Source organism: Ischnura elegans, chromosome 1, assembly GCF_921293095.1.
Source record: "Ischnura elegans chromosome 1, ioIscEleg1.1, whole genome shotgun sequence".
NCBI lineage: Eukaryota > Metazoa > Arthropoda > Insecta > Odonata > Coenagrionidae > Ischnura > Ischnura elegans.
In genome coordinates, this window is record NC_060246.1 from 117,510,291 (window position 1) to 117,535,518 (window position 25,228).

General features: G+C 41.1%; 1 protein-coding gene across 1 annotated transcript in view; it reads left to right on the top strand.

Moving 5' to 3' along the window:
- Positions 1-25,228, top strand: part of LOC124168719 — a 1,194,493-nt gene that overhangs the window by 928,115 nt on the left and 241,150 nt on the right. The window contains exon 3 of the mRNA XM_046546988.1: positions 19,311-19,435. Coding sequence (XP_046402944.1) covers positions 19,311-19,435 — 125 coding nt within the window. The remainder of the gene's footprint in view (positions 1-19,310; positions 19,436-25,228) is intronic.

The window sequence follows — 25,228 nt, forward strand, 5'->3', positions numbered from 1 at the left end:
ACAAATGATTATGGTAGCATTTTTCACTTAATGTAGTTCGTTCTCAGAACAAAACTTAGCCACCTTAAGTATCAGTCAAAGACTAAGTTCAAAAATTGTCAAACTAAGATGGCGGAACTAAAAACTCGGAAACAACGACTCCAGATATGTACAACCTCCTTGCAATGCACAACTATACGAAATTTCCACCGAGAAAATTCATTCGCCTTGACAGGGAATCGAACCGGGATCCGCAGATTTCCATACGAGCCAGTTAAGCTGCAGTTCCTCTCCGGCTGTGGCGCAAAGGGCACAGTTTGGACTGCTATTCACATAATATGCTCAGCAGTCCATAAAATCTTTTCCGGTAGAGTCCACAAATTTTCCTTGAAGGTATTGACGTCTCGGTTGCTGAATTGGCTAATGCAGACGACCGGAAATCGAGATAACCTGGTTTGAATTCCGGTTAGGGTGAATGAATTCTCTCTGTGAAATTTTCGCACATCAAGTAAAATTAGTAGGTGATCTCCCACTTGGAGGATAGCCATAAGTCGAAAAAGTCGTATTCACGATGGTAATGACAAGATGTCAATTGGCTTTGATATTTCACTATCATTACCTACAATCATGCGGTGTTCATCGAGTATTTAAATTTCTGTTGACGCGTCGAAGTTGGCTGCTATTACTGTCGACTATTGCGCTCAACTCGTTCACCTGGACTATGGACAGTTACTACAAACATTAAAGTGCTTCGCAGTCAGTGTTTAGAACAGATTATATCCTACCGTGGATTTCCTCGAGTCATTATTATGGTCAGTTTTATATTCAACGCTGCTGCAGTTATTAGATGATGGACCACTGATAATCATAGGCCCTCTGCAAGATGGCAAGAATTACTTATCCTTGACCATTGAGTGCCAAATACTTTCCCGGTGGCGGCGTCAAACAAGCAATTAACAAACTGGAGGGTACGGATTCGAATCCCGTCTGGGTAGGTTGGCCCTATCTAGGGCGTGGATATCTCACTGTGTTTATTGTCAGCTTGACACAGAACCGCGGCTTAAAAGACTAATACAGTACTATTTCGATATCATAGAAAGAAATAAAAATAAATAAATAGTTATCATGGGTCACAAAAGTTGCCATAGATAATTTTTTTGGGGTTTCAATCCACGTGTACATCGTGTATTGCCAAATCTTTTATCAGGTTACGATAAATCGAATCGTTTAAGAAACCTACCATCCCCAACTGCATCCCCTCGTGTGACAAGCGGAATGGAATTAGGGCAAAAGGGGAGGATGTCGGTTGGGTAAGGCCTTGGCTACCCTTGAAGAAAGGGCATCGGTGGTTCATGAGCCGAATATGCCATTAAGGTCGTTATCCAACCCTTTATGACAGCCATTCAACTCGACGCACCTAATCTCCCCGCTTCCGCGTGACTCGCCGTCTGCTGCTCTTTGCGACTCTCCCTCATCACTCGCCGCAATCTTCTCTACTTTCCGTGTCCTCCCTTCCTCTCTTTCATATACCTCAACTCCCTCATGTCTACAAGTAGGTGTGTGCAGAAGCTTAGCAGTCCCTGTGAAAGTTTACGATATTGTGCAGTAGACAATAATAGAGACTTGAAGCGCCTAAAATATACGAAACAGGAGAAATCGGCGAGTCAGAGTTATACATGCCAACATCGGACGACAATTTCTATTGAATTTATTTCCTGGGAAAAAATAATATAAGTGTTCCAATTTAAATAATGATTGATTTCACAATATACTATGAACTCTTATGAGGACTTAGAAGCTGAAAATGTGGGAGGGTGAGAGTGGTCATTAAAACTCCGGTTGAAACAATATCACCATCCGTTAGTGATTAGAATGTCGCTGCATTTGCTGGACTAATTTTACCTTAATGTGTTTCCTAAGTAAGATCTAGGCTAGATATTACTTGCCGAAATAAATAATTTCAGTGTGGATAATTCATTTTGAAGTGTAATTTTGCACCAATAACAAAAACGTAATGCTAGGTAAGCAAAAAAAGACCGAAGATGGACTGATGATTTTTCCTCGGCACATTCCACAGCACGAAACCCTCTTTTTCCAGTAGAAGAAAAAGATGCATTATCAAATACATATTTTTTTATGTTTATATGATTGTGGTATTGTTCTTAACTTATCAGACGTCATGAGAAGAGCGTACGCATAAAAGAATTGTGAAGAGGAAAATAAAAATCATAAGAAAAAGGCGTCGAACATAGGATCAATGACATTCCAGGGAAATGAGTAGATTACTGTGCTTGATTGCATTATTTCTCCCCATCATCATTATCACTACCAGCTATTGTTTTCCTTCTTATTTTGCTTAGTTTTGTCAGTGCTACGTTGCTAGTATTCCCCAAGCATATTTCGAAAAGAATTCAGTACGTATCCCTAGTGAATTAAGTTTTGCATCTGAATTTGCATCACCCAGTGGTGACATTCAAAGGAATTCTGAAGCAAGCGTCAGTAAAAGAATAAAGGTCAAATGGTGCCAGGAGAAGGATATACTTCAAACGAGTTAACTTTGCTTCGCGTAATAGACGTGCTCGCGTTTCTGCTTCGCTTCCGTCCCTATAGAGACGGTCGTAGTTAACAATAATACCTGGGAGGCAAGCGATGGGGAGGCTGCAAAGTTGTGATGCTACGACGTGTGCGAAGTGGATCGTCAGGAGACGAGGAATGCACCCTAGAGATAGACTCCTGGCCATGAGGAGCTGTAAACTCTGTTCGCTCGTTCGCAGGAGCCAAGTGAGACGGGAGTGCCTGGGTTGCATTGCGTGCTCCGATGATATTCCTCGAGATTTCCAGAGAATGCGAGAAAATGTGAATGACGAAGAGGAATATATGTTATTTTGGAAGATGAGTGAGAAGCCCCAGGAGGAGGCGAACGTAGTAAGATAGAAACAAATAATCCAAGGGGGGTTAATATTTTCCAGGAACAGAAATATCAAGACTAAATTTGAGGTAACTTGAGAACGACATGGGGGAGTAGAACTGCTGGGAAATATATGGATCAATTAGGGTTAGAGGGAAGTATTGCAATGTATTTGTATGTTTGTAGATATTTCCATTCGCAAATTATGCTTTATTTTTAAAGAGAAGTTAAATTGATCGGTGAGATTCTTTATGCTTTATAGAAATAAAAAAGTATGGGTCAATCCAATAAATCCTAAAATTTCCAATTATTTGGGAAAAATTGTTTTTCAAACATATCATCTTGTCCTTATCTGAAACAATGCTGTGAATTTTTTGCGATCAAAAGTAAAGAGAGGTTACAGAATAATTAAAATTAAAGTGTAATCCCCTCTTTATTGCCTCTTACAAGTTGTGCCACACACTTTGACTCTTAAATATACTCCGAAACAAATATCCGAGTCCTTCATTGATTAGAGCATCGATGTTTATACGCTAATGGTATACATTTACTATAAGGCATTTCCTAGGCAAGAGATCAGCTACGGAAATAAATAAATGCAAGACGCCTAAATCATATGGAGGTTTATTTGTGCGTCAATTGCAGAAATGCAATGCTTTTCAAGCAAAATGCATTTTCGTCTATAATGCCAACTGATATTTTATTTTACTTACAGTGCATCATATATTTACTAAAAACAATAAAAATATTAATTCTTACAGAATACCACGCATCTTACAAATATTTCCTCCGTTTAAATGACATTTGCTCACTTTTTAAAATATTGGGAGAAAACGTTTTTTTTTTTTCGTTTCCCTCGCTCTGAAAGATATCGCGCAATGTTCAGCCATCCTCGTCTTTGAACAAACGGCTCATTTATTCCTTCACCCTCCAAAACACTAGCCCCTCTGCATACCGATGCACGGGTAATCCACGGTCCAGATAAGGCACGCATGAGAGTTTGCTGTATCAAGAACAGCCGTGTTCCTGGAAAATAATTGAATACCTCTGAAGGAATCGCCGGCGTGCCTCTTTGTATACCTCCGGCCTACGTGATTCACTTGAAAATTTAGCTCGTCCTGGAATATGTGCTGGTATCACGGTGACTGCATGCTGCGTTCCTCATTTCTCATTAAAGGAAACGTGCACCGGTCCCCTGTTACTTATTCCTCAAGTTTTTACCCCAAACTTGGCGTCTTAATGCCGTAGTAGTAGTACGTATATGCATGAACGTCTTTGTCCAACTTCTCTATCAGCACCCACGCCCTCTGAATGCAGGAGAAATGGGTCAGACCGTTAATGCAGGAAATATTCCATGAAACTGGAGGGAGGTGTAACCCACTCGCAAGTGAATATCCTTGCTAAGCAGAACTTTTATCTTCTTCCGCATCCATGTTACTTGTTACGTTTCATTTTACATTTTCGTAGGCATAGTAAAACGTTTCAAATCGAAAAAATCTGTACTGCGGTCGTATCTTTTAACTTCAATTGGAACGGAACGATTTTTTTCTCCTATATTCCATTGAAAAATAACCACATTTTCAGCAGGTATCTCTCCTTTAGATCACCATTTCCGAGCCTGCATTTTACCTTAAGATAAATTTTTAACTTGCAAACTGTCTTTGCTAATAGTTTAGGGGCCGTGACCAAAAACCTCAAATGAAGCATAAACAGTTACTACAAAGCATATGCATTATTCTCTGCATGACTATGAGAAGGAAAATAGCAAAGTAGGCCTTAGTAAGTCACTCACTTTGCATCTTCACCCGAAAATTAATGTAGATAGTTTAAGATAGCGCTTACCATAGACTAAGCCAAAGATATATGAGCACTACACATTTTCATTCCCTGGGCCGTATTGAGAATTTTTATTAGGGGCATCCACCGGCTTCATTTGGATTGAATCCGGACTCCTCAACCAACGAGAAAACGTTCTATCCCCTTGGACTCTACACTCTCATTATTAGTGAAATAACAAACTGAATGTTCCCACCATAGTGTCTCCTTTGTTCAAATAACTGCTTTTTATCGTTGGAATCCTCTCCTCTTACCTAGGTCTCGAATTATTGACATAATACCATGACGATAGATTTTCCAGAAAAAACCTCCTCTATTAAGGTTGTTGGCTTGAAATAATTTTTAACTCACAGGTGGAGCTCCACCACCAACTATAATCTCTTTTAATCTCCTAAAATCTAGCTGTCATTCGCGGATAGTTCATCAGGCCTTCAAACGAGTTTGTGTCTTGCGAGTTCGTAGAAAAATTATAAAGGAAGGAACTCAATTTTGGATGTATTCGCAGGTGTTAAGGCGAAGGTCACGAAGCAGCAGGAAGCTATGGCGTCGAGGCGGCAGCGCCACTGATGTCTTTCAACTCCATTTTTCAGTCATTCGATATCGGGCGCGGCATATGCTCGTCCCGAATACCTTCGTGCTTTCTTCCGTCACCCACCCGCATCCTGCACCCCTTTCCTAAGCTTCATATTCCTCTCCATCCAACCATCTCTCTCCTCTTTGCCTCTCTTCACGCCAACTCGCCCGAAATCTTCCTCCATCCATAGCGTCCGAAATGTAAAGGCCGGAATACTTCGCCTCCCCCCTAGTTTATTTAGACGTCTCCTTGCAAATAGATGCAAATTCACCACTTCCAATGGTATTCTTATAGAAGATTTCACAAATATAACTTTCATGTCTTGTCGCACGCCTCGTTTTTACTGCCAATTCAATTAATGTTAAATTGTTATCGCACTATGTGAACCATTTTCTTTGTTAAAGACGGAATTTAATGCAACTCTTACCAGAAAATAATTAAAAGTTTCGAAGCTTCCTGCGCAGCAGAGTACTGGAAACAAGCAATTATATATGCTCGCTCGGCTTATATTGTGAGCCACTACTATTTCATTGAAAACAACAAATCATTATTGTCGCCTGGAGAAAAAACAACACGATAATCTTCTGTATATACACATGTGGATGTCTATTTGTCGGTCCGCTATCCATTTCCACACTGTTGCACGGATTGCAACCAAAGTTACAATGTAAGGTACATCCCATACTCCCAAACCCCGTAGTGCTACTTTCGGTTAGGCGTCCTTTGCTTCGTTTCCACATTACCGTTTGCTACGTCACGTCATACAACTTCTGAGGTTGGACACCCTGTCCGGTAGGCACAAATCTAGACACGCCCCAAGAAAAAACATAAAACCCTGTATGATTATGAAATCAAAGTTCCCAGTTTCCCACTTCTCTGGGTACAATCCTTCCCGAGAAACTTCGGGTGGCGTGCTAGTAATTTGGCAAAAAAAATTCCAACCAACGTGTTGCTTTGAGCTATAGGCTAATATATTGAATGAAATCACTTTAAACGTTTCATGATCCATAAATAGAGATTACCTGATAACTACGGTAAATATTTCATGGAAATTTACGGTACCAACCAAATACTACCCGCCAAAATAACTTATGAAAGAAAACTTTTATTTAGAATTTGCACGGAAACAGATGACAATAGAAATTCGAACGTTCCGGATTGTAGATCTGGAGACTACGCTTCATCTGTTCTCTACTCTATGTCCTCCTGCTCTACACTGCGACCTTGGCGTAGGGAAGGCGCGACGCAGGATAAAAGAGGCTGTTAATGGCGAGAAAAGCACCCCCTTCTCCCCTTCGCCATGTACTCTCTCAACCATCACCCATCCCAAGCATTCACCGTGAAGAAGCAGCAAAAGCGCTCCCTCCATGTGAGTGTACGCGGCTCTATCGCCTTTCTCCCAACAAAAAAAACATCCTTCGCCTTTGCAGGATTGCGTGGGAATAATAAACCCTTTTTGGCGGAGGCCGCTAGTGCGATTTTGTGCCGAGAAGCGCATTCTTGAATATATCGTTATCATCATCATCCTACTCTCGAATATAGAAACTGAATTTTCGTCAAAGCTGAGGAGGGCGTTGCCAAAACATTTTCACGAGACAACATACCATGTAACTTTCACGTCGGCGATAGGTCGCCATATTATTGACACGCGTCTCTTAGTAATAACTTCAGTAACAATAATTATTCTATCTTATGAAAATACCAAATATATCATTAAATTAGTTAAATTCAATCATCGTATCAATAATTATCAACGAAAATTGGGGACTCCAACTGAGCTGAGATCGTTTAGTAATTCGTCTATCATTGCATCTGAAAGAATAAAAATTTTATGTCAAGCCATTTGCCTCATTTTTTATTAGAAAAATTTTAGACGAGAAATTATAAGATATTTTATTTAATTGCCGCAACCACTTTTTGAATCTTCATCGGTCATGGTTAAAGTTCAATCATTTGGCTCATTGCCACAGATGCTATCGATAAAAGCCTCTGGAAACGAAGGCTGATTCCCAGGCTTATCTCTTTTAAATGTTTCTAAGGTTCTCCTAGCCTACACGCTATTTTTAAACAAGCTTTGCTTACTGCGTGGAAAGTAAAAGCACCTAAAAGTGAGAATAGATGTAATTGTGATCACAATGAAGTTGATTCAGACGTAAGATGGCGTAACAACCCACGACCATGGTTTATTTAAAATCTCTATTGGCAAAGTGATGATCACCTCTTTCATGAATGTATAGCCGTTAAATCTTTGACGACGTTCGGCCCATAAGATATAAACTAATTTTCTATTCAGTTTACTGGTTGCCATTCCAAGTAATACCATGTAATTTAATGCATCGCCAGTTTTTCATAAGACCTTTTGGTCATAGTAATTAAAATTTCCTTAAAAAACGGAAGTAAACTTAAGTCTCGTAAAAGTACTGATTTCTCTTGATAGTAATGCCTTTTTACGTTCTTGGCAAACTGTTTGCAAATATATGTAGAGAACATACAAACTCGGAGGGAGGAAGTACAAGAGGTTGAAGCATAGAAATCAGTCATTTACATACAGCGTCCTCCTACGACGGATATACAATATTTAAATTCGTCGTCATTAGGAGGGAGAAGCAATAGGGTATTGGCATCACCCACGGGCCGGCGCGGTGTCGCGAATTTAAATATTCTCATCCTTGCGCTTGGTATTGGTCGTTTCAAATGTTTTTTTGCTACCCCCTGACGCGCCCTGTGGCCCCGTTTAAAATTCCGTTTTCATGCCCATGAGCCTCCAGCTCCTCCTTTCGCCTCAGTTCGACCGCACGGTCATTAATCCGCTTCCATGGTGTGAAATATTCTTCGCTGCACTCTCAGATTCCTCTTGCCGCGCCCCCGCGCCTCGAGAAACGCGCGGAGATACCCGAGCGTCCGCTCCGAATCGAATTCCGCTTTTTTCGGAATTTTCCTCACAACACCATCGGTGGAGTTGTGCCGTTCCCTTTTTGAGAAATTGGGGCGCGCACTGGAGATACAGGCGATATGCGTCGCTTTCTCCTCAACTTGGGAGCAATATCGTGCTGTATGCACGAAAAATACATTCTGTTATTTAATGAATTGAATCTAGAAAGACTCGTTCCTTGGTCAAAAATCAGACAATGAGAGTGACATAGAGAACCTGCGTATCAATTAACGGAGATCACACTTGGAACAGCACAAGTACGGACAAAAAATTTTAAATGCGATCTTCCCTTCACAGACTACTCGGCATGCTTTCTTGTTTGATACACATTTCATGCTATGTTCAGTATGTTTCTCTGGAATTCATATCGGAATAATCAAAACTTTGTAATTTATGCAATGATTTCCAATAGCTCTTCTATGTCACTCCGAAAGTAAACAAATAATGATTGTTTTAAGACCCATTTTTTTTATTTTCTTTAAAGTCTCGCCTGTGGCTTGCATTTAAGAAGTAAAATAATGAATATAGTCTATGCAATCTAAAAAAAATAGGAGATCTTTAATAGTTTGATTAGCTTTCGCTTATTTGGGCTCTCTACTTCTCGGAAAAGGCCTGAGGCCTATTCTGATCACTCTTCCAGTTCTTACAATTTTTGCCTGGCGTTTTTTCCTGAAAGATTGTCTTTTTTCGGTGATATTTAACCTATTTAAATAAAATCCAAGGAATAGCTTACAATTCTAGGCTTCCTGGCTTTCTTTCTGACTGTTACAAGGTGTGTGGTTCCACAGTGATATTGGTGCAATTGCAAGCTTCTCCGCGATGTTCAAATTCCTCAATACCATCGATATTTTTATCTCGAAATGCCCCCAAAAAGTAGGGACGAAGGTAATTGCCAACACTGTAATAAATGGAGAACACAGTGTTACGATATTTTTTCCTGAGGTTTTGACGATTTTAGAGGGGGTTGATTCTATGACTTTTTGTCGTATCTCGTCTCGTTCACCCAAAATTTGTATGAATTTGTCAGTCAGTGGTCTAAAGTGGGCTTTATAGTATATGCAGTTACTACATTGAATGTGTTTTACTCTTTAGCATAGAATACATAATATTTCATACTTATTTTCTGCTATTTATAAATTTATTTTGTGTTTGAGTCATTTCGTTAAATGGAAAATTTGACTGATGCAACTCCATTTTAAATATTTACCATGTAATTAAGTTTATAAATTAAAATCACAATACCCTGTGGAATCACCATGAATCTGGGTGAATGAATACATTTATTCTGTATAACTAAGGATAAAAAGATTTCCAAAAGATACGATTTGGTTTTTTTAATTTAAGTTTGACATAATTTGACTCACACAAGTTTTCAGGTTGACTTAATTTTTCATAAACTGTTCTCAGTTTTCAGTCGGGTTTATTTCTTCAATGAAAATTCAAAGTCTTCTTTGACATTGACTTGGCTAGAAACTGATTCCTAGTTCTGAAATTAGTTCCTGAATTTCATTTGCCGTGAAAGCAGCGAGTCATATTTCATTCCCTTAAGTCATCATTAAGATATGAGCATAGGCAAACTTAATTCCATTGAATTACCTTACATATGGCTATTCAAAGCATTTCTTCCTCCCGGCTTAAACATCAACCGATTATCCCTTAATTGCCTCAGCTCACTCTTTTCCCCCCCTTCATTTCAGGGCATGAAAATATCTTAGCGGTTTCAGATCAATGAAACAGAAAATTGAAGGCCTCGAGAAATTGCACTCGATTGCGAGTGAGTCTAGGAATTGGGAAAATATGGCTTGATTTTCTCTTCCGAGTCTGGAATTCGGTCAATTGTTGCGAGGGCCTTCAAGGCTTTAGTTGCGAAACGGATCGCGGACGTCGATACCGATATGAGGTCACTTCCGGCGGCGAGCGCCCGAGGCGCGTTCGAGTATTCTCCGCACGCGGGCCGACGTTCTTGAAAATTAGCACCGCAGGGCAGATCGGGGGGGGGGGGGGGGGGTGGGAGTAGAGGGAAGGATGGTAAGGAAGAGGGGGGAAGGGGCTTACAGAACAGTTTGCCCTCACTGCAGGGCAAACAGCCGGCATGAAGACGGTGCGAGAGAGCGACACACACACTCGGCTCCTCTCTTCCTCGCCGCTGGGGTCGGAAAAGACTGGTAATACGACGCGGCAACCCATGAGTCCCATGGCCCCAATACCTTTTCATCCCGCGGCTTCATTTTGTTAATCCAACGGAATTTCCCCTCTCCCCATATTTTTATTTTCGTGCGCTGGGCGAGAATTTCGGGAGGGGGTGAAAGGGGTTTATATTGGTAGGGGTGCGGCGCTATGGGGAGTTCCGGAAGAGCGGTTGAATATAGTGGTGTTGGTCGGCGTATCAGCCGCGCCACCTGGGAGAGTCGGTGGCGTGGAGGCGTCTAAACCCTCTCCGAACGAGCAGGGTCGTGGGTACACGGCGGCGGAAGTACGGTGGATTAAAGCGAAGCCGGGAGCGTTCGAGTCGCAAAATGAGGAGGCAGGGGGAAGGAGATCGGACGCGAATGGAATTGATTGCAATTGTGGGGAGGGGAAGTGGATATGGCGGGAGCTATGAGTCTCTGAATGCTGGGGGATAGGGGAGGAGAATTTAGTGAGGAGGGTGGATTCAGATGGTGGGTTAGGGACAAAGCCTCTCCGTGGAACCAAGATGCTCGCCTTTGCGGAGTCAACGAAAGCGATGAGGTGGCCATCGGAAGACCGGTGTGTAAGCGTGTAAGCTGGAATTCCTCTCCAGTTCTCTACCGTGTCTGGTTTTCTATGGCCGACGTTTCGATACTCAACTTACGAATCTTCGTCAGAAGAGAGAGTCGTGGACGAAGTTTAGAGCTTTTTGTTGGCGGGGCAGTATTCCTGCCGGTGGTTTAATAGCTATTGAATTCACGGGGACCTCCTCTTCATGAAATTTTTTTAAATATTTATCTTCTCAAAACAGCATTTTTAGGGCTATCTAAGACTAAAATGTTTTGGCATTTCTGCAGATTTCGTACTTTTTCCGAGCGAATTGTTATTTAAGTTGGAGGGTGAGGCTCCCCATGCCCCCCGAAATTCCGCCCATGAGAGAGGAGTTCATCTGCCCTGACCGTGTTGCGCGAATCGAGCATCGAAACGTCGGCTATGCAAAGTCTGACCCGATGGAGAACCTGTGAATAATTCCAGCCACTTGTCCACTCGGAGAGCATACCACCCTATTTCACACGTGTGTAATCTTCGTGTGGGAGAATATGAACCAGATGTATGGAGAAGGAGGCCTATACCTTTAACTTGAAATTAAAGTGGAAAAAGTCAATCATGTCCTCAATCAGTCATTAATTGAAACTAAAGCAGGTCAAAAGCACTGCATGAAATAAATAACTTCGTACGTATTCAGGCGCATAGGAGATAATTCAACAAGAATGAAATTCGTCATAAAAATCTATTTGGCATAGCCGGGAATCGAACTCGGATCTCCCAATTTCCGTTCAGGCATGCTACAAGTACACCACCAAGCCATATTATTGCAAGGTGAATCTTAGACTGGATACAACTAACAAGGATTTTAGTGAGGACTTGGGACGTCAATACCTCGTTCGCTAAACCCAGTCTGAAATCCGCTTCGGAAGAAGGTGGCGAGGTGTAATTGGTAGCTTACCTTACCGGCAATCGCGAGATCCAGTTTCGATTCTTGGACACACCAAATGATTTTTTCATGCCGAATTTCATTTGGATAAAGGTTTGCTTGGATAGGTTAGGCTAGAGCTCACCCTGAGATGACTCACAGTCGTATATAAACCACACATTCAGGGTTTGAGGCCTAGTTCCTTTCCCAAGGCCACCTTGCACTTCCAGGACTTTTTTGGGATTGTCCCAAGGTTTCACTCCGGATTTCAACCCTTTCCTTCCTTTGGTCTAGGACACACCACGCCTCCACGTTCCCCAATAAGGTGAACATTTGGTCATGAAAAATATGTTTAGCCGGAACACTTGAAAATTAACTCTCGCCAAAATTAAGTTAGTTCAATATCTTCATCTTCAAAATTGGAATAATAAACATAATGTGTAATCACATCGTATAGAAAAATATATAATGATAGTGAATCATTTTTGACTGAAATTTTATAATATAAGTGACAGCATTCTATTAGAAATAAGGACTATCAAATATTAGGTTAATCTTTCCTTTATATTTATATACTGTTTCTTTAGCTCCGCTGTTAGTAAAATTAGCAGTATACCTGGTAATTAATCAAGATATATCATACTTGAATGTTCATTGTAAAACCATTTTTATCGGTTTAATTGAAAATTATCGTGGGGCATTTATTATCGTAAAATGTATTGAAGGACGTGGGAGTTAAATTAGAGATTCCATGATGAGTCTGGTATTAATAAAACTTGACGTATGCTGGGCTAACTCATTGCAATATATAAAATATTAAGGCTATTATTTGAATTCTGTAAGTGCAGCCTCATGAGCTAATGGTTCGTTTGGGGTCTTACATTTATCACGAGGTTAATACTTCAGTCCTCATGGCAACCCCGAAAGCCGCACCATTACATTCAAATTTCCATCCCCCTTTGCGATATGGCCTCGTCAATACGAAGACCAGTTCATGGGACAATGCTGATTAAATTATGGGTAATTTTATTACCTTTTAAACAGAATAAAAAAGAACGCTTTTTCAAGAAAAACAAACCTATTTTCTACTGACCTGAAAGACTAAGAAATAAGGCCAGCTAAATGTGTTCAACCTAGCGATAAAAAAAACTCGCGATTCACTAAAGGCCATGCTCCCAGCTAAAAGTTGGCGCTACATTATTTTTATACGAATCTGCCGTCCCGACCTTCATCTCTTTCTTTGAGTTGTAAATTTCTCTTAACTCCATGCAGAAATGCAATAAGTTTCACGTAACCACTTTTCAAGTTTTCTCTCCGGCGCTGTATATAGTTTTTGCGTGAGAATTTGATTTTATCGGCATCACTAAAATGTGTTAGCATCTCTGTATTGCAATCTGTAATGCCGGATTGCTCACTAAATCGAATTTCAGCGTCAATCAGTCTCTCTAATAACCCTTGAGTCAGTAACTTCAATGGCCCGTTTAATGAACGTATTATTTTGCGCAACCTATTACATTTACATCTTGCTTCGGGGAAATTGCACCATGTAAATGGAGGTATTATAAGAGCAATTGTGCTAGCATATCAATGGGCGAACAGCAAGTCGAGAGTAATCCGATTCCATTCAGAAATGCGTGGTACAAATTGCTTGTGTAGTTGGGATTCATGCATTCATTCAAAGTTTGCACCATGAAATACAGCCAGAAGGGCTTGTAAACAATCGTTCTGAAATGGTAGCACTGCTTTGCTGGCTGTGTGCTGCTACTGTTGTATTATAGTACATGATAATAGGAATAACCCTCCGCTCTACCTGCAATTTCAAATACCTGCAAATCACTCGTGTTAATTTCTCAACCGCGTGAATTACAAATTCTCTTGTGCGGCAGATAAAGGTAGCACTATTTAAATTATTTGCTTTGTCTGGATGTGCGTAATACCTCTTAACGAAATTGGTCCTCCGGATTAATTTCGTCGGAAAATAAATTGATGTGAAACGCTCATAGGAATCGTTCATTGATATGAAAACGACCGTTGGAAAATATTGTTAATGACTGCGATTTTTCCATTTCCCCCGGGAAACATTGATCGTCCCTTCCCAGAACTCCCCTTCAATCCACCCCTGCCTCTTGTTCACTTAAAATTTCTCCCGCATTTGATTGATCAGAGTGTTCTAAGTTGATGGGTGGGGGGAACCTGCTGGGAGACGTACTATATATACCGAGCACACTTACAATCAAATCGACGACTGCGAACGGATGTGATGGTAGGTAGGGGGGGAGGGGACGCACGATTCGTTCTTCCTCCCCCTCTCCCCATACATGCTACCCTCCCCTTTATTTCTCTCTCTCTCTCTCTCTCTCTCGCTGGCTGATATCCCCAACGGCAAACCTCAAACGAGTCCCAGAGGTTAGGGAGCGAATCCTTGTTTCTATCCTCACAGCATTTCCTGCTGTTTCTTTTTTTCGTTGTATTTTGGTCCTAAGCCCCCCTCCCTTTTCCCTTCCCTCTCTCCCCCTCTCCGACCAATCCTCGCTCACTTCCTTTTGTTCGCCCCGGGGCGGCATTTACGGCGCTTATTTCGTATTTGGCTGCAAATCCCTTACTTAGCTCCCTTCCCTCCACCCCGCCCTCGACGCAAAGCCACGGGATGAAATTAATCGCGTTTTATTTGTTTGTACGGCTTCTCGAGGAATTCTTTCGGAGTGTACATTGCCTTGCCACGACGTGCACTACATATCCAGGGATTATCCTCGGTTATATTTCAGAGCAAATATTTTGTTACCGCGGAATGAATTTACCGTAGTTAGTATTACATCAAAATTGGGGAGGACTGGCTCATGGGTCGGAAAATTAATTTATTATGCTTTTCCAAATTGCGTGCTCTGATTTGACAACACAGAGTTTGTTGTGCTGAAAACTAATCATGTTACTTCACTTAACCTGGTGCACATTGCAATGCGGTCCTCGTAAACTCTTTATTTCCTCTTCTGTTTACATTATACTGCTGCTGAATTTCCATGTTGAGTACCTTAAAATTTAATAAAAATACACTTAATGCGTAGAAATAATTAAATAACGTAGAACTACTCGTGACATAAATTTTAATGGTTGCTTTTTAGTATTATAATATATTTTATTGAAATTGGTTCGTCTTTAGTCGATTCATTCACTGCATCGCTTTTATATTCTTGGAACCGTCAGCCTTAAGACATTCCTTTTCAAGCTTCTCTAGTTATACCAGAAATTTGTGCAAAATAGTACACCTGAAGTGATCTCATTCTATACGTCTTATTCACCAGCAGAATTTGGTCATCTAGTTATTAAATTCTACTTAAAAGTTTGCCATCGAATTGTATTTAAGTTGAAAGCGATAGCATCCCTGTAGAGCGTTTTATCTTAAGCAATATTCTCTGATATATTTCATGTTTCATAAGTCGTTATTTTTGACCAAAGAAATAGATTTATAAAGCTATATAACTTGAACCTTCAATTTCAGATGGCATTTTCCAGGAAAAGTCTCCAACAATACAAATTTTAATATGCACTCTGTAAATTCGTTCTCTTTCAGTTTCTCGAAGCAGAGCTCCCTGAAACTTTCCAAGAAATTCATTGTTTTCCTGTTCATTCACATTGGAACTTATTTGAGACTTAGGTTTTCAACAGTCTTTTGCAATTTCTTTCTCTATGCTAAATATCTTACTCGTTCTGCAATCATTACTCTGCTGTCTCTTCAGCGTATTTGGTTCGCTTAAATAGAAAATTCTTCACTACCTTAGAATTGAATTCTCATTGCTTTGATTGAAGTTTAATCATGTTTAGTCAGCAATGATAGTGTCTTATCAATGCAAAATATGCACATAACTATCTTTATGCATATTACTTATAAACATTTGATTACTTACAGCATCATATTGCTAGATGTTGAAAAAGGTACCGTTCATCAATTTTAAACAGCTGGCATGAACATGGTAATATCATAATTAATCACTGAGAACTATTCTAGTCTTTCTGTAGTTTTGGTTTTTATCTACTTATTATGGAATATCTGTCGCAATCCAGTTTCTCATTTCTTAGATCGGATTGCAAACAAGATACATTTAAACTCTTCCTATATGAGAAGCATTTTTTGCAGAGCTTTTTTTCGGATACGCATTCAGACCATTTTTCGTTCACATTAGTTTCGCTCTTTCCTAGTGGATCCCGCCTTCCTGAAAGGAATGATTTTAATGCAATGCCACTAGCAAATTGCCTTTTGTGTGCGGAAAAAGTTATCAGCAATACACCTTTTTTTGTCGTTCGGGAGAGGCGGTGGGGGAAAAGAGCCGTGAGTTGTCCCGATCCAGAGAGCCAGAATTAAAGCGTCGCCATTGCGTTTTTTGAGCATGATGGACTCGCATCGTAACTCCACGTATTTTTGAGCGATTGCACATCACCGCTGCGAGATTGTAAATCAGCCGTTTTTGCGGGGGAAAAAATTCCGACGTGAACCGCGCATCTAGGCGCATCCTAGCAACGCTGAAAGGATTTAAATAACACCGGCCGAATCGCAAACGACAAGATGAAGCGACGTTTCACTCAGTATCATCCTTTTTATACCTCCTCTCCTCCTCTTTTCGCCATTCATTTTTTTTCATCCTTCTCCTCCCTCTCCGAGACCAACTCATAAACTCTCCTCTAAAAGCCATGCAGCGGCGGCGATGATGCATTCTCCCGCACACGCGAATCAGTAGGCGCCATTTTTTCCCTCCTCTCGCCATGAACTGGCAAATACATTCCTATATATTTATCATTGCCGTGGGATTTATTCACCGCTGCCTCATTTATTATTCGCTCGAGATGTGGTTTTTAGGGGTGTGAGGGAGGGGGGAGGAGAAGGAAGACGATGCGTATTTTATTGTGAGGAATTACGGAACTAGAGTGCTGTAGCCCTTCCCACACCACCGCACTCTCCCCTCCCCATCGTCCGCCCGGATGAAGACTGGGATGAATAGTAGGGGCCATCTCCGTCGTCCTGCACCTTCCTCCTCTACAAAGCCTCACAATGCGGGCTCGCCCATCTGCTCTCGGCCCCTCCCTCCACCTCCTCCCCGTCATTTGCCTCGCGTCTGGACGGTACGGAAGGGGGGCGATAACCCCCTCCCCTTCCACTGTACACGCCCAGACCTTGGTGGTCCCTAAGGGGTGGTCGCATACTGGGGTCAAATCCTGACAGGCACAAAAAAATGGTACACCGGGCTATTATATGATGCTACTGATTACGAAGTTTTCATGAAATCGAAAACATAAAACAAAATGGTGGATCCAATATGGTGAAACAATATGGCGGCTCAAAATATAGGGAGTTATTTTTAAGAAACTTATATTCCTGTGGCTTGATATTACGGATGCGAATTATTTACGTCCTTCCTTACGCAAAAAAATAAATGTAACCCGGTATAGCAAATGTAATAGTGAACAAATTATGCAATTAAAAAATAGTTCATAGGCAATACATATTCTTACAACTGAAAATGAAGATTTATAAATGGACCATCATCGCCGTCCAGTTCCCAAAGAGGCACAACCTCGCAAAGCAAAAATATTTCGTGCATCAAAAAAAAAAGAATGGCGGATTCAATATGTAGGATGTTCAATGCGGCCCAAGATGCCGGGAGCTATTTTTAATCTACATCTTAGGTTTGATATTACCTTTGAAATTATTTGCATCTTAAGTAATAATATGTAATTCCTTTGGATAATGTTTGATTATAATGAAAAAACATTTCGTTGGAAATACGTATTCCTAAAGCTGAAAATTATGGTTAAGAAATGGGCCTTTGCTCAGTAAGGTCCCCGCGTATAAACCTTCACAACAGTGCGGGCTCCCTATATGCTCTCTGTCCTTCCTTAATGCTCTCCTCTCCATCGTCATTCGCTGGCTGGTGTTTAAGAGGGGTGGGGAGCAGCGGGTCACCTTCCCTTTCCCCCTTCCTCTGTACATGCACACATATTGGTGGTCCCGGAGGGGTGTTCGCACGCCGCGGAGAGAGATGTGGAGAGCCCACATTATGGGCTGGCTGCTGCTCTTGGACCGCCTTTCTCTTCTCTCCTCCTTTAGCCTTTTTCTCCCATCTCTATCTCCTCTCCTCCATCGTTCCCACATATCTTCCACTCTCTTTCTCCGTTCCGAAGTGGCACCCTCTCTCTCTCTTGCCTCATGCGTCGCGGCTGCTTTTTTAGCCCAGAATGGCGAAACGTAATCCCTCCAATCTTTCTCTCTCTCTCTCTCTCTCTCTCTCGCGTCGTCTCCCGCTCTCCCGTCTGTAGAAATATGATAAGCGGGAGGCAGTGAGTGTATGTGCCATGCGAAAAGACTCTCTGCGCTGGAAGGAATAAAAAGGGAGAAAAAGGAGGTAGCATGCGAGGACCCATTTGTTTGGATCGGATTGCGTGAGAAGGGATGAGGTTGCTGACCCATCTCTCGAGGAGACAGTGGCGAATATGTGCGAAGATTTTTTTCAGCAAACTCCTCGCTGCTGTGCCCATTTTGTAGGGAGACGTGCAAACATAGTCGGCTCAAGATTCAGGCATAAACGGGATATGGTGCCATTTTGCCACTTTAGGCATTGTGGGAGTTTTCCATTTCATATTTCCTCAATGCTGAGCCTTGTGATACGGAACGAGCTATTGCAAAAAGAGCATAACGAGGTAAGGTAGCTATCATTATAGTGTAATTAATTGATCCTTTTCATTTCACTGCTGTTGCTCCCTCCTTTTGTAAGGATTACGACTTTGGGAGGTTAATTTTATTGCAGTGGCAACATTTATGAGATCAATAGTTAGAATTGTGTCTTTATGTGTCCCACGCTTTTTTTCTCAAGATTTTAAAATCATTTTGCATAGGCCCCAGTAAACTCGGTGTTCTACAATGATGTTGTTGATCAATTACTCAGGAGATATATAAACATACACGGAGGAACGTTATTTTTATTCCTCTTTTAAATTTATCTACCACTGCGAAAACATATGATCATCAGCAATTCGTGAACCTAACTACAGTTTTATATTCATTGCAATTACTACGTCATATTCACTGTTCTGAAGATGCATGAAGGAGGGTTATAATGCACATGATTACACCCCTCTAATGAGGTGATAATGAACGTCTCCCTGGTTTCCGACCGGGAAACTATGTTAGTGGGTTCCAACGTTTCGATGTCGTAATTTTTTCAATTGTCGTATGTAGTCACAAAAATAATTACACAATCGGAAACCAGTAAAACTTCCATGATGGCAATACGCCGGGAAAATTGACAATTTTTCGCAAACGGCGTGACATTCGCACCATCAAGTGGCGATTATCTCTTTCTCATGGCGGAGAACCTATTATGGCGTATTAGTCAATTTTTTAGGCATATATATTTTCATTGCTAATACTGTTTCTTTATCTTCGTTGCAGGATAAGCACTCCGCTGGAAGGCGCGGGCCTCGCGTTGCTGCTGTCCGCCACGCTCTGTGCTCTCCTCGGTCATTGCTCCAACGACCACCGGACGCTCGTCGCCTGCGGACTATTCATCCTGGGCGGTAAGTTACACCTCTCCCGCGAATTTCACATGTTTTCCAAATGACACTCACCTTGCAGGAGAGTGGAGCTGGCGTCAGATTCTCTACCCTTAATGCAGCGTTGTCGTTCGAATATGTTAAATGCATAGCTACTCGCTAGCCATGTCTATTTTACTGTAGGCACTTCTCGATTTAGAGGTGCATACATATAATTTTACACCTTGGAATGGAGGACGAAATGCGCCTTATACCACCTGCGTAATATGCATGCAATTTCTCACGCGAAGAACACATTCATGGCTGTAATGTATTCGTGCTGAGAATACGCACATCTAAACTGCTTGATTATTGCCAGACGCCGAAAATAATGTGAAAACTATTTCCTAAACATTACGCAAAAATGCAAAAAAAAAATTATTTTGTATTCTGTATTTGTAACTACTGTTAAAACTTGCCCTTCTTCTATCAGCTCCTCAACTGATAGCAACTTGATTCCTCTAACTGATTTAACCGATTATCACAAGCATTAGAGAGACGGATTAGATGACCTAACCTTGAAAGTGCATGTTTCTCTGTGAATGGCGAAGTTTGAGCTGTGGTTTACGCTCTTGCTACTCTCAAAATATTTGTTTATGACCGATTACTATCTTGAAATAGTCCTATAGCGCGCCGTGGCCGCGTGCGATCGACCGGTTTGCACTGTATTTCCAATTAGCTGCATCAGTAACACTACATTTCAGTACATTTGCTTATTTATGCATAAATTTGAATATCACCATCCTCGAAGCCTATTTAATTCAATTCACGTAGACACAGAGGCATAATTCAATCTGCTTTGAAAAGTTTGCTATGAGCATACAAGTTTATTCGAATCCCTTGTGCGATAAAGTGGCTAGTATTAAAGCGTTTTAACGCTGGTTATATTTGTTTTCGAATTTATTTTTATGGATTCTATAGTACCTATTCAAATTGAACGCATCAATTTTTCTTCTTTGAAGGAAAAAAACCGATTCCATTATTTTGTTAGACTAAATATACTTTTAAAAGTTTTGGCCTTTAATTAAACCCATAATTAAGTTCTAACAATCTTGGTCATGTATTCTCAATATTTTGACCGTAGTTTGGTTTATTAGTGATATTTTCCTTAGTTTCCCACTACGCAACAGGATGCATTTCGTTTGTATTCATTGTTTGCGATCGTGGATTAATTATTCACGTTTGAATGTCGGCCAATATCGTTTAATTCATTTCAGAAGTAACTTTATTTGAATTTATTTCGATTGTTTGGTGATTTTGGGCTTCATCGGGTGCAATTCGACATTGCTAAGCGTACCTATGTAATCGGTGTAGGTACATGCTGAATATAATTCAATGTGAACCATCAGAGCGGGGTTAGTAAACTACATATTATTTCAGCGCAAAAATATGTGCGCACGTTACCGTACAGAATCGATTTTTTTGCCTGTGCACTACAATTATAATATCAGATCCATACAAAAAATGTGAGCCATTTTAATAATCACGGCAAAAACGAAAATCAGTAAAATCAACCTCTGCCACTCATTTCTTCTATGTTATGGATAGATAAGTCTACTCTGTAGGAAATACCATAAGCCAACAAAATCAAAACCATGCACTAAATTTTCAATCGGATTTTTCAGCTGAAGCGAATGATTTGACTACTTCTCCCGAAGGGGTAAGTTTTTCAAAATGTAAATATTTAAATATTTTTGGGGCAGAAGAGTGTTCCGCAGATTAATTGCATTCCTTTTGTAAGTATCAAGCCCCAGTCTTTCTTCTTCCTCCTTGATTTTCAGCCATCCAATGCAACCCCTTTTGTAGGATTTGTAGGTCTGAAGGTGGGTGGAAGTGTCCATCCTTGCCTCTTCATCTCCGTCACCCGCCCCATTTAGCTTTGCGCGGAAAATACGTCTGACGACAGCGATTTGATTTTATTCACTGTTTCAGGGGACGAGTGAGCTGAGTCCGAGGAAATTAGGTGGAGTATCTTTTCATCCCTGGGTATCGTTTTTTTATTCAAACACGTAGCATGGATAAGGTTATGAGGTTAAAATATTGTATGAATATCCCCAGATAGGATGCATATGGCGAAGCATGGTTGGCGTAATGGTTAGAGCGATTGGTTATCCAAGGGATACCTGGTTGAACTCCTATAAAGCGAAGTAAAATCGTAAGCATTCCTAGCAAGCTCGTTCGGGTTCTCCCTGGGATGAGGTGTGCCATAGCCGACGTTTCGGTGCACGAGCTAAGCATATAAACATGGACAATGGATGATTTGACCCGGTTGAGAACCCGATAAGAATTCAGCAGCCTCTGATAAAGCTTTTGGATACTCCCAATCAGAATTCCTCAAAGGGCGATAAGAACGATGAGATACATTTTCCCCAACACTCTGATGTGTGTTTTTCACACGCTTTTGGCTTTGTCCTAAGAGATCTACTATTATTTTAGTCCGACCAATTTTTGTACTGAAATAATGAACATTGACATTGCGATAAAATGAATCAATATATATGTATAATTCATTTCAATAGCATTGAATTAGAGGAAACCATCGATTGCGTCCGATATTTCTCGGCCCTTAAACGTACGATTATTTTTCCCGTCCATATTGATAGAAAACTACACTTATTAAATAAATGGCCGTTTGACAAAATTGTTTTCATGAATGGATAAATTGACAGCATCCCACGCCAATTTCTCATTCATTTATCGTTTTCTGTATCTACCGAGGTAAATGATGAGGAAATCTGGACTTCTAATTTTTGGTATTAAATTGTTATTATGAAGCTAACTAAAGATATTTTATAAACTAAAAAAAAATCTTCCTTGCCATTTAGTAAAATATTCGATGATATCGTAGTCACTTTTTCTTGACTATATTTGTTGGAAATTGCACTACTGGTAGAATTAAAGATCGGATTATGAAAAAGATCTTTTTGCGAGACTTAGCGATTTGCTTTGAAAATATTGTTCTGAGATATATTACAAGGCAGGGGAAAATGTTCACTAATTAGGTATTTTTAAACAAAAAAATATAATAATTTAGGGGTTGCTTGCAATGCTTTACAATACGATCGATTTCTAGTGCAAATTATGTGCATATTTCTGACCACATATCATAAATTGGTGTTAAATATAACCGTGGAGACTTCATTTTTGTGACTTATTCTGTTGGCGTATGCTGAACCAGTCTTCCGTTTGACATTGTACAGATATAAGATGAGGTTCAAAAATACCTCCGGATATCTAAGAATGGACTGTTGGCAGAGCGTAAAAATAACTCCGTACACATCCACACGACAGTTCTGATACCACAGAATCATGTCCGTTCCTAACGAGTTCATCCATTTGCTCAAAATTCACCACCCAGTCGCGAAACCACCCTCATTAACGGAATTAGTCAGCGGCCGCGCTCATATTCATTGCCACGCCGTGTTGAGGGCGCAAATTAACTCGCTTCGCTAAAAAGCCTCCATTGGCTTAGCAATGTCCTCCTCGCATGTTTACATCAGACCCCGTCAACACGACTAAGGGGTCATTCAAATTTTCCACGAACGACGGCAATACAAAACACGGTAGTTTATTTATTTAATTTTTATTCGTACTCGCTCGGGTGCAGTGGGCTATTTTTTCCTGATTGCCATTTTAATCGTCTGGCTTTTATTTACAAGCTGGCGGCATTGTCTGGCTGGTGGCCTTTTTGTTTCGCAATCCCTCCGCTACGCCGCGGCGCGCCACGCACAATGGTGGTGTCCTCCCCTTCCCCCCCCCCCCCCTCCCCAGCATCCATCGTCCGGGTGCGGGGCTGAGCGAGCATTGCCTCTTTATTCACTCAATGACACCAAAAGCTTGTCCCTTGGCCATCGCGTGGGGCTGCACGGAGGGGAGAAGACAAAAACAGTCCTCGCTTCCATGCGCCCAAGTATGACTCCTGCCTGTAGGTAGTCTCTCAACTCTCCACCCGCACTTTTACACAATTTGCGTCCTCGTGAGGTTCTCCGAGACATAGAAGGCGAAGGGAGTTGAGCGAAAAAAGTTAGACGCTGCGACAGGATGAATTATTTTAACTTTCTTGTGCTGCAGTTGAAGGAAACAATTGCTTTAGTGAAGAAATAAGGAAGACCATTGAACTTCCGAGAGAGGCGTTTTGTAGAAAAAGAGATGACGAGTGCCATTAAAAAATAAAAATATGAAGGAGAGATTGGTCAAGAGCCTAATACGGAGAGTTTCTACGTATAGTGCACGAATGTAGAATTATGTGGCTGATAGTGTAATGGGCTGCAGGAGAGAATGGAGGCGTTGTGAACGGGGTCTATGAGTTTAAATGGTAAGTTGGGTACGAAATAATTGTTTGTTATTAGTGGAGAAATGGTCCCAGGTGAAGCTTTTGGGTACCCCTATTCAATATTCCGGAAAAGCAAAGTAGCCCTGGGAATGGAACTCACCCCTACCTTCAGTGAGAGAAATCACACTCCTCTGGTTTAGTCTGGGGCGATCTCTCTCCTCACCTACCCAAAAGGAACCTGCGCTCTGGGTGGAATTGCCTAGTAAAGAAGGGTGCTTAGTGGTCACCTGAAGTAAATACTGAGGAATGAGGAGGTGGTGAATTCAGTCGAAGGGGACAGATACTAGGGAAGCTGGAAAATGATGGGAAATAGGCTTCCCGGCTGGAAGGAAGAGGTAGAGTGCATATAAACATGTAAAACGAAACAACGTGACCGGAGATAGACTGGTTACCCAAGGGTATCGGCGGAAACGTGGTAAAAGGGCCTCAACAAGAAAATAACTCCTATACAAAAAGTGAGAGAAGACATTTAGGTGAGCATATTAGTATCATCATCGTCATCATTAGTCAACAATCTTAAGATTGGTTTGACGCAGTTCTCCTTTCCTCTCTTCTATCCGCTAGCCTTTTCATAGCGGCGTATTTCTTCTCTTTTAAATCCTTTATAACCTGTCCCATGTAACTCACTCGAGGCCGTCCTGGCCTTCTTCCCTTCGACCAGTCCCTCATAATCCTGTTAGCATAGGCAAACAAACTAAACGAAACATTTGAATTTGCGATTCATTCATAGTTTTCAGAATATCTTTGTTTTTTCGCATATTATTATGATGATACTAATGAAGATCATCTTATTAACCGAGGTTACACTGAAGTATGTAATCAATACACATGAAATAACAAAGCTATCCATATAATTTCAAAATTCAAGCATTTTTTTACGCTGTATATCATCCTGCTCTCTGAATATACCTTTTGATCTCAGTTTTCTTACCCCACGATTTCGCATTTCTTCCTTCATCGGGGTGGAAAGCGTCAAGCTAGGCGAATGTACGTACACCCATTTTTCCCTTGCCTTGACACGTTGACTGCTGGTGTGGAATCTTCCGCAGTTTTTGATAATTCATCGGGTTAAATTCGTTCACCGTAGCCTCTCACGTTTTGCGTCGTAGCGGAAAACTGTCGCTGTGGCAAGAAACTATACCTTGCCCATTGCTCATCCTCCGATGTCAGCCGTATCCTTTTCACCGGAAATTGAAACCCTGGTATCGCATGCCGCCCGCTGGAATTGCTTCCTTTAAACCACCCGTCTCCCCCTGTACTCTTTCCTCCTCTACTTTTTCTGTCCTCTGAATGTCTCTTGCGCCTTGAAACACAATATATCTAATACAAACTGAGTATCGATTCTCAGAGTGGATGAATGTTTCATTCCAACGAGTACAACGTACATACATTTTAAAAAATTGATCCATAGCGAAATTCCGCACTTAATGATGTCATAACGTCCT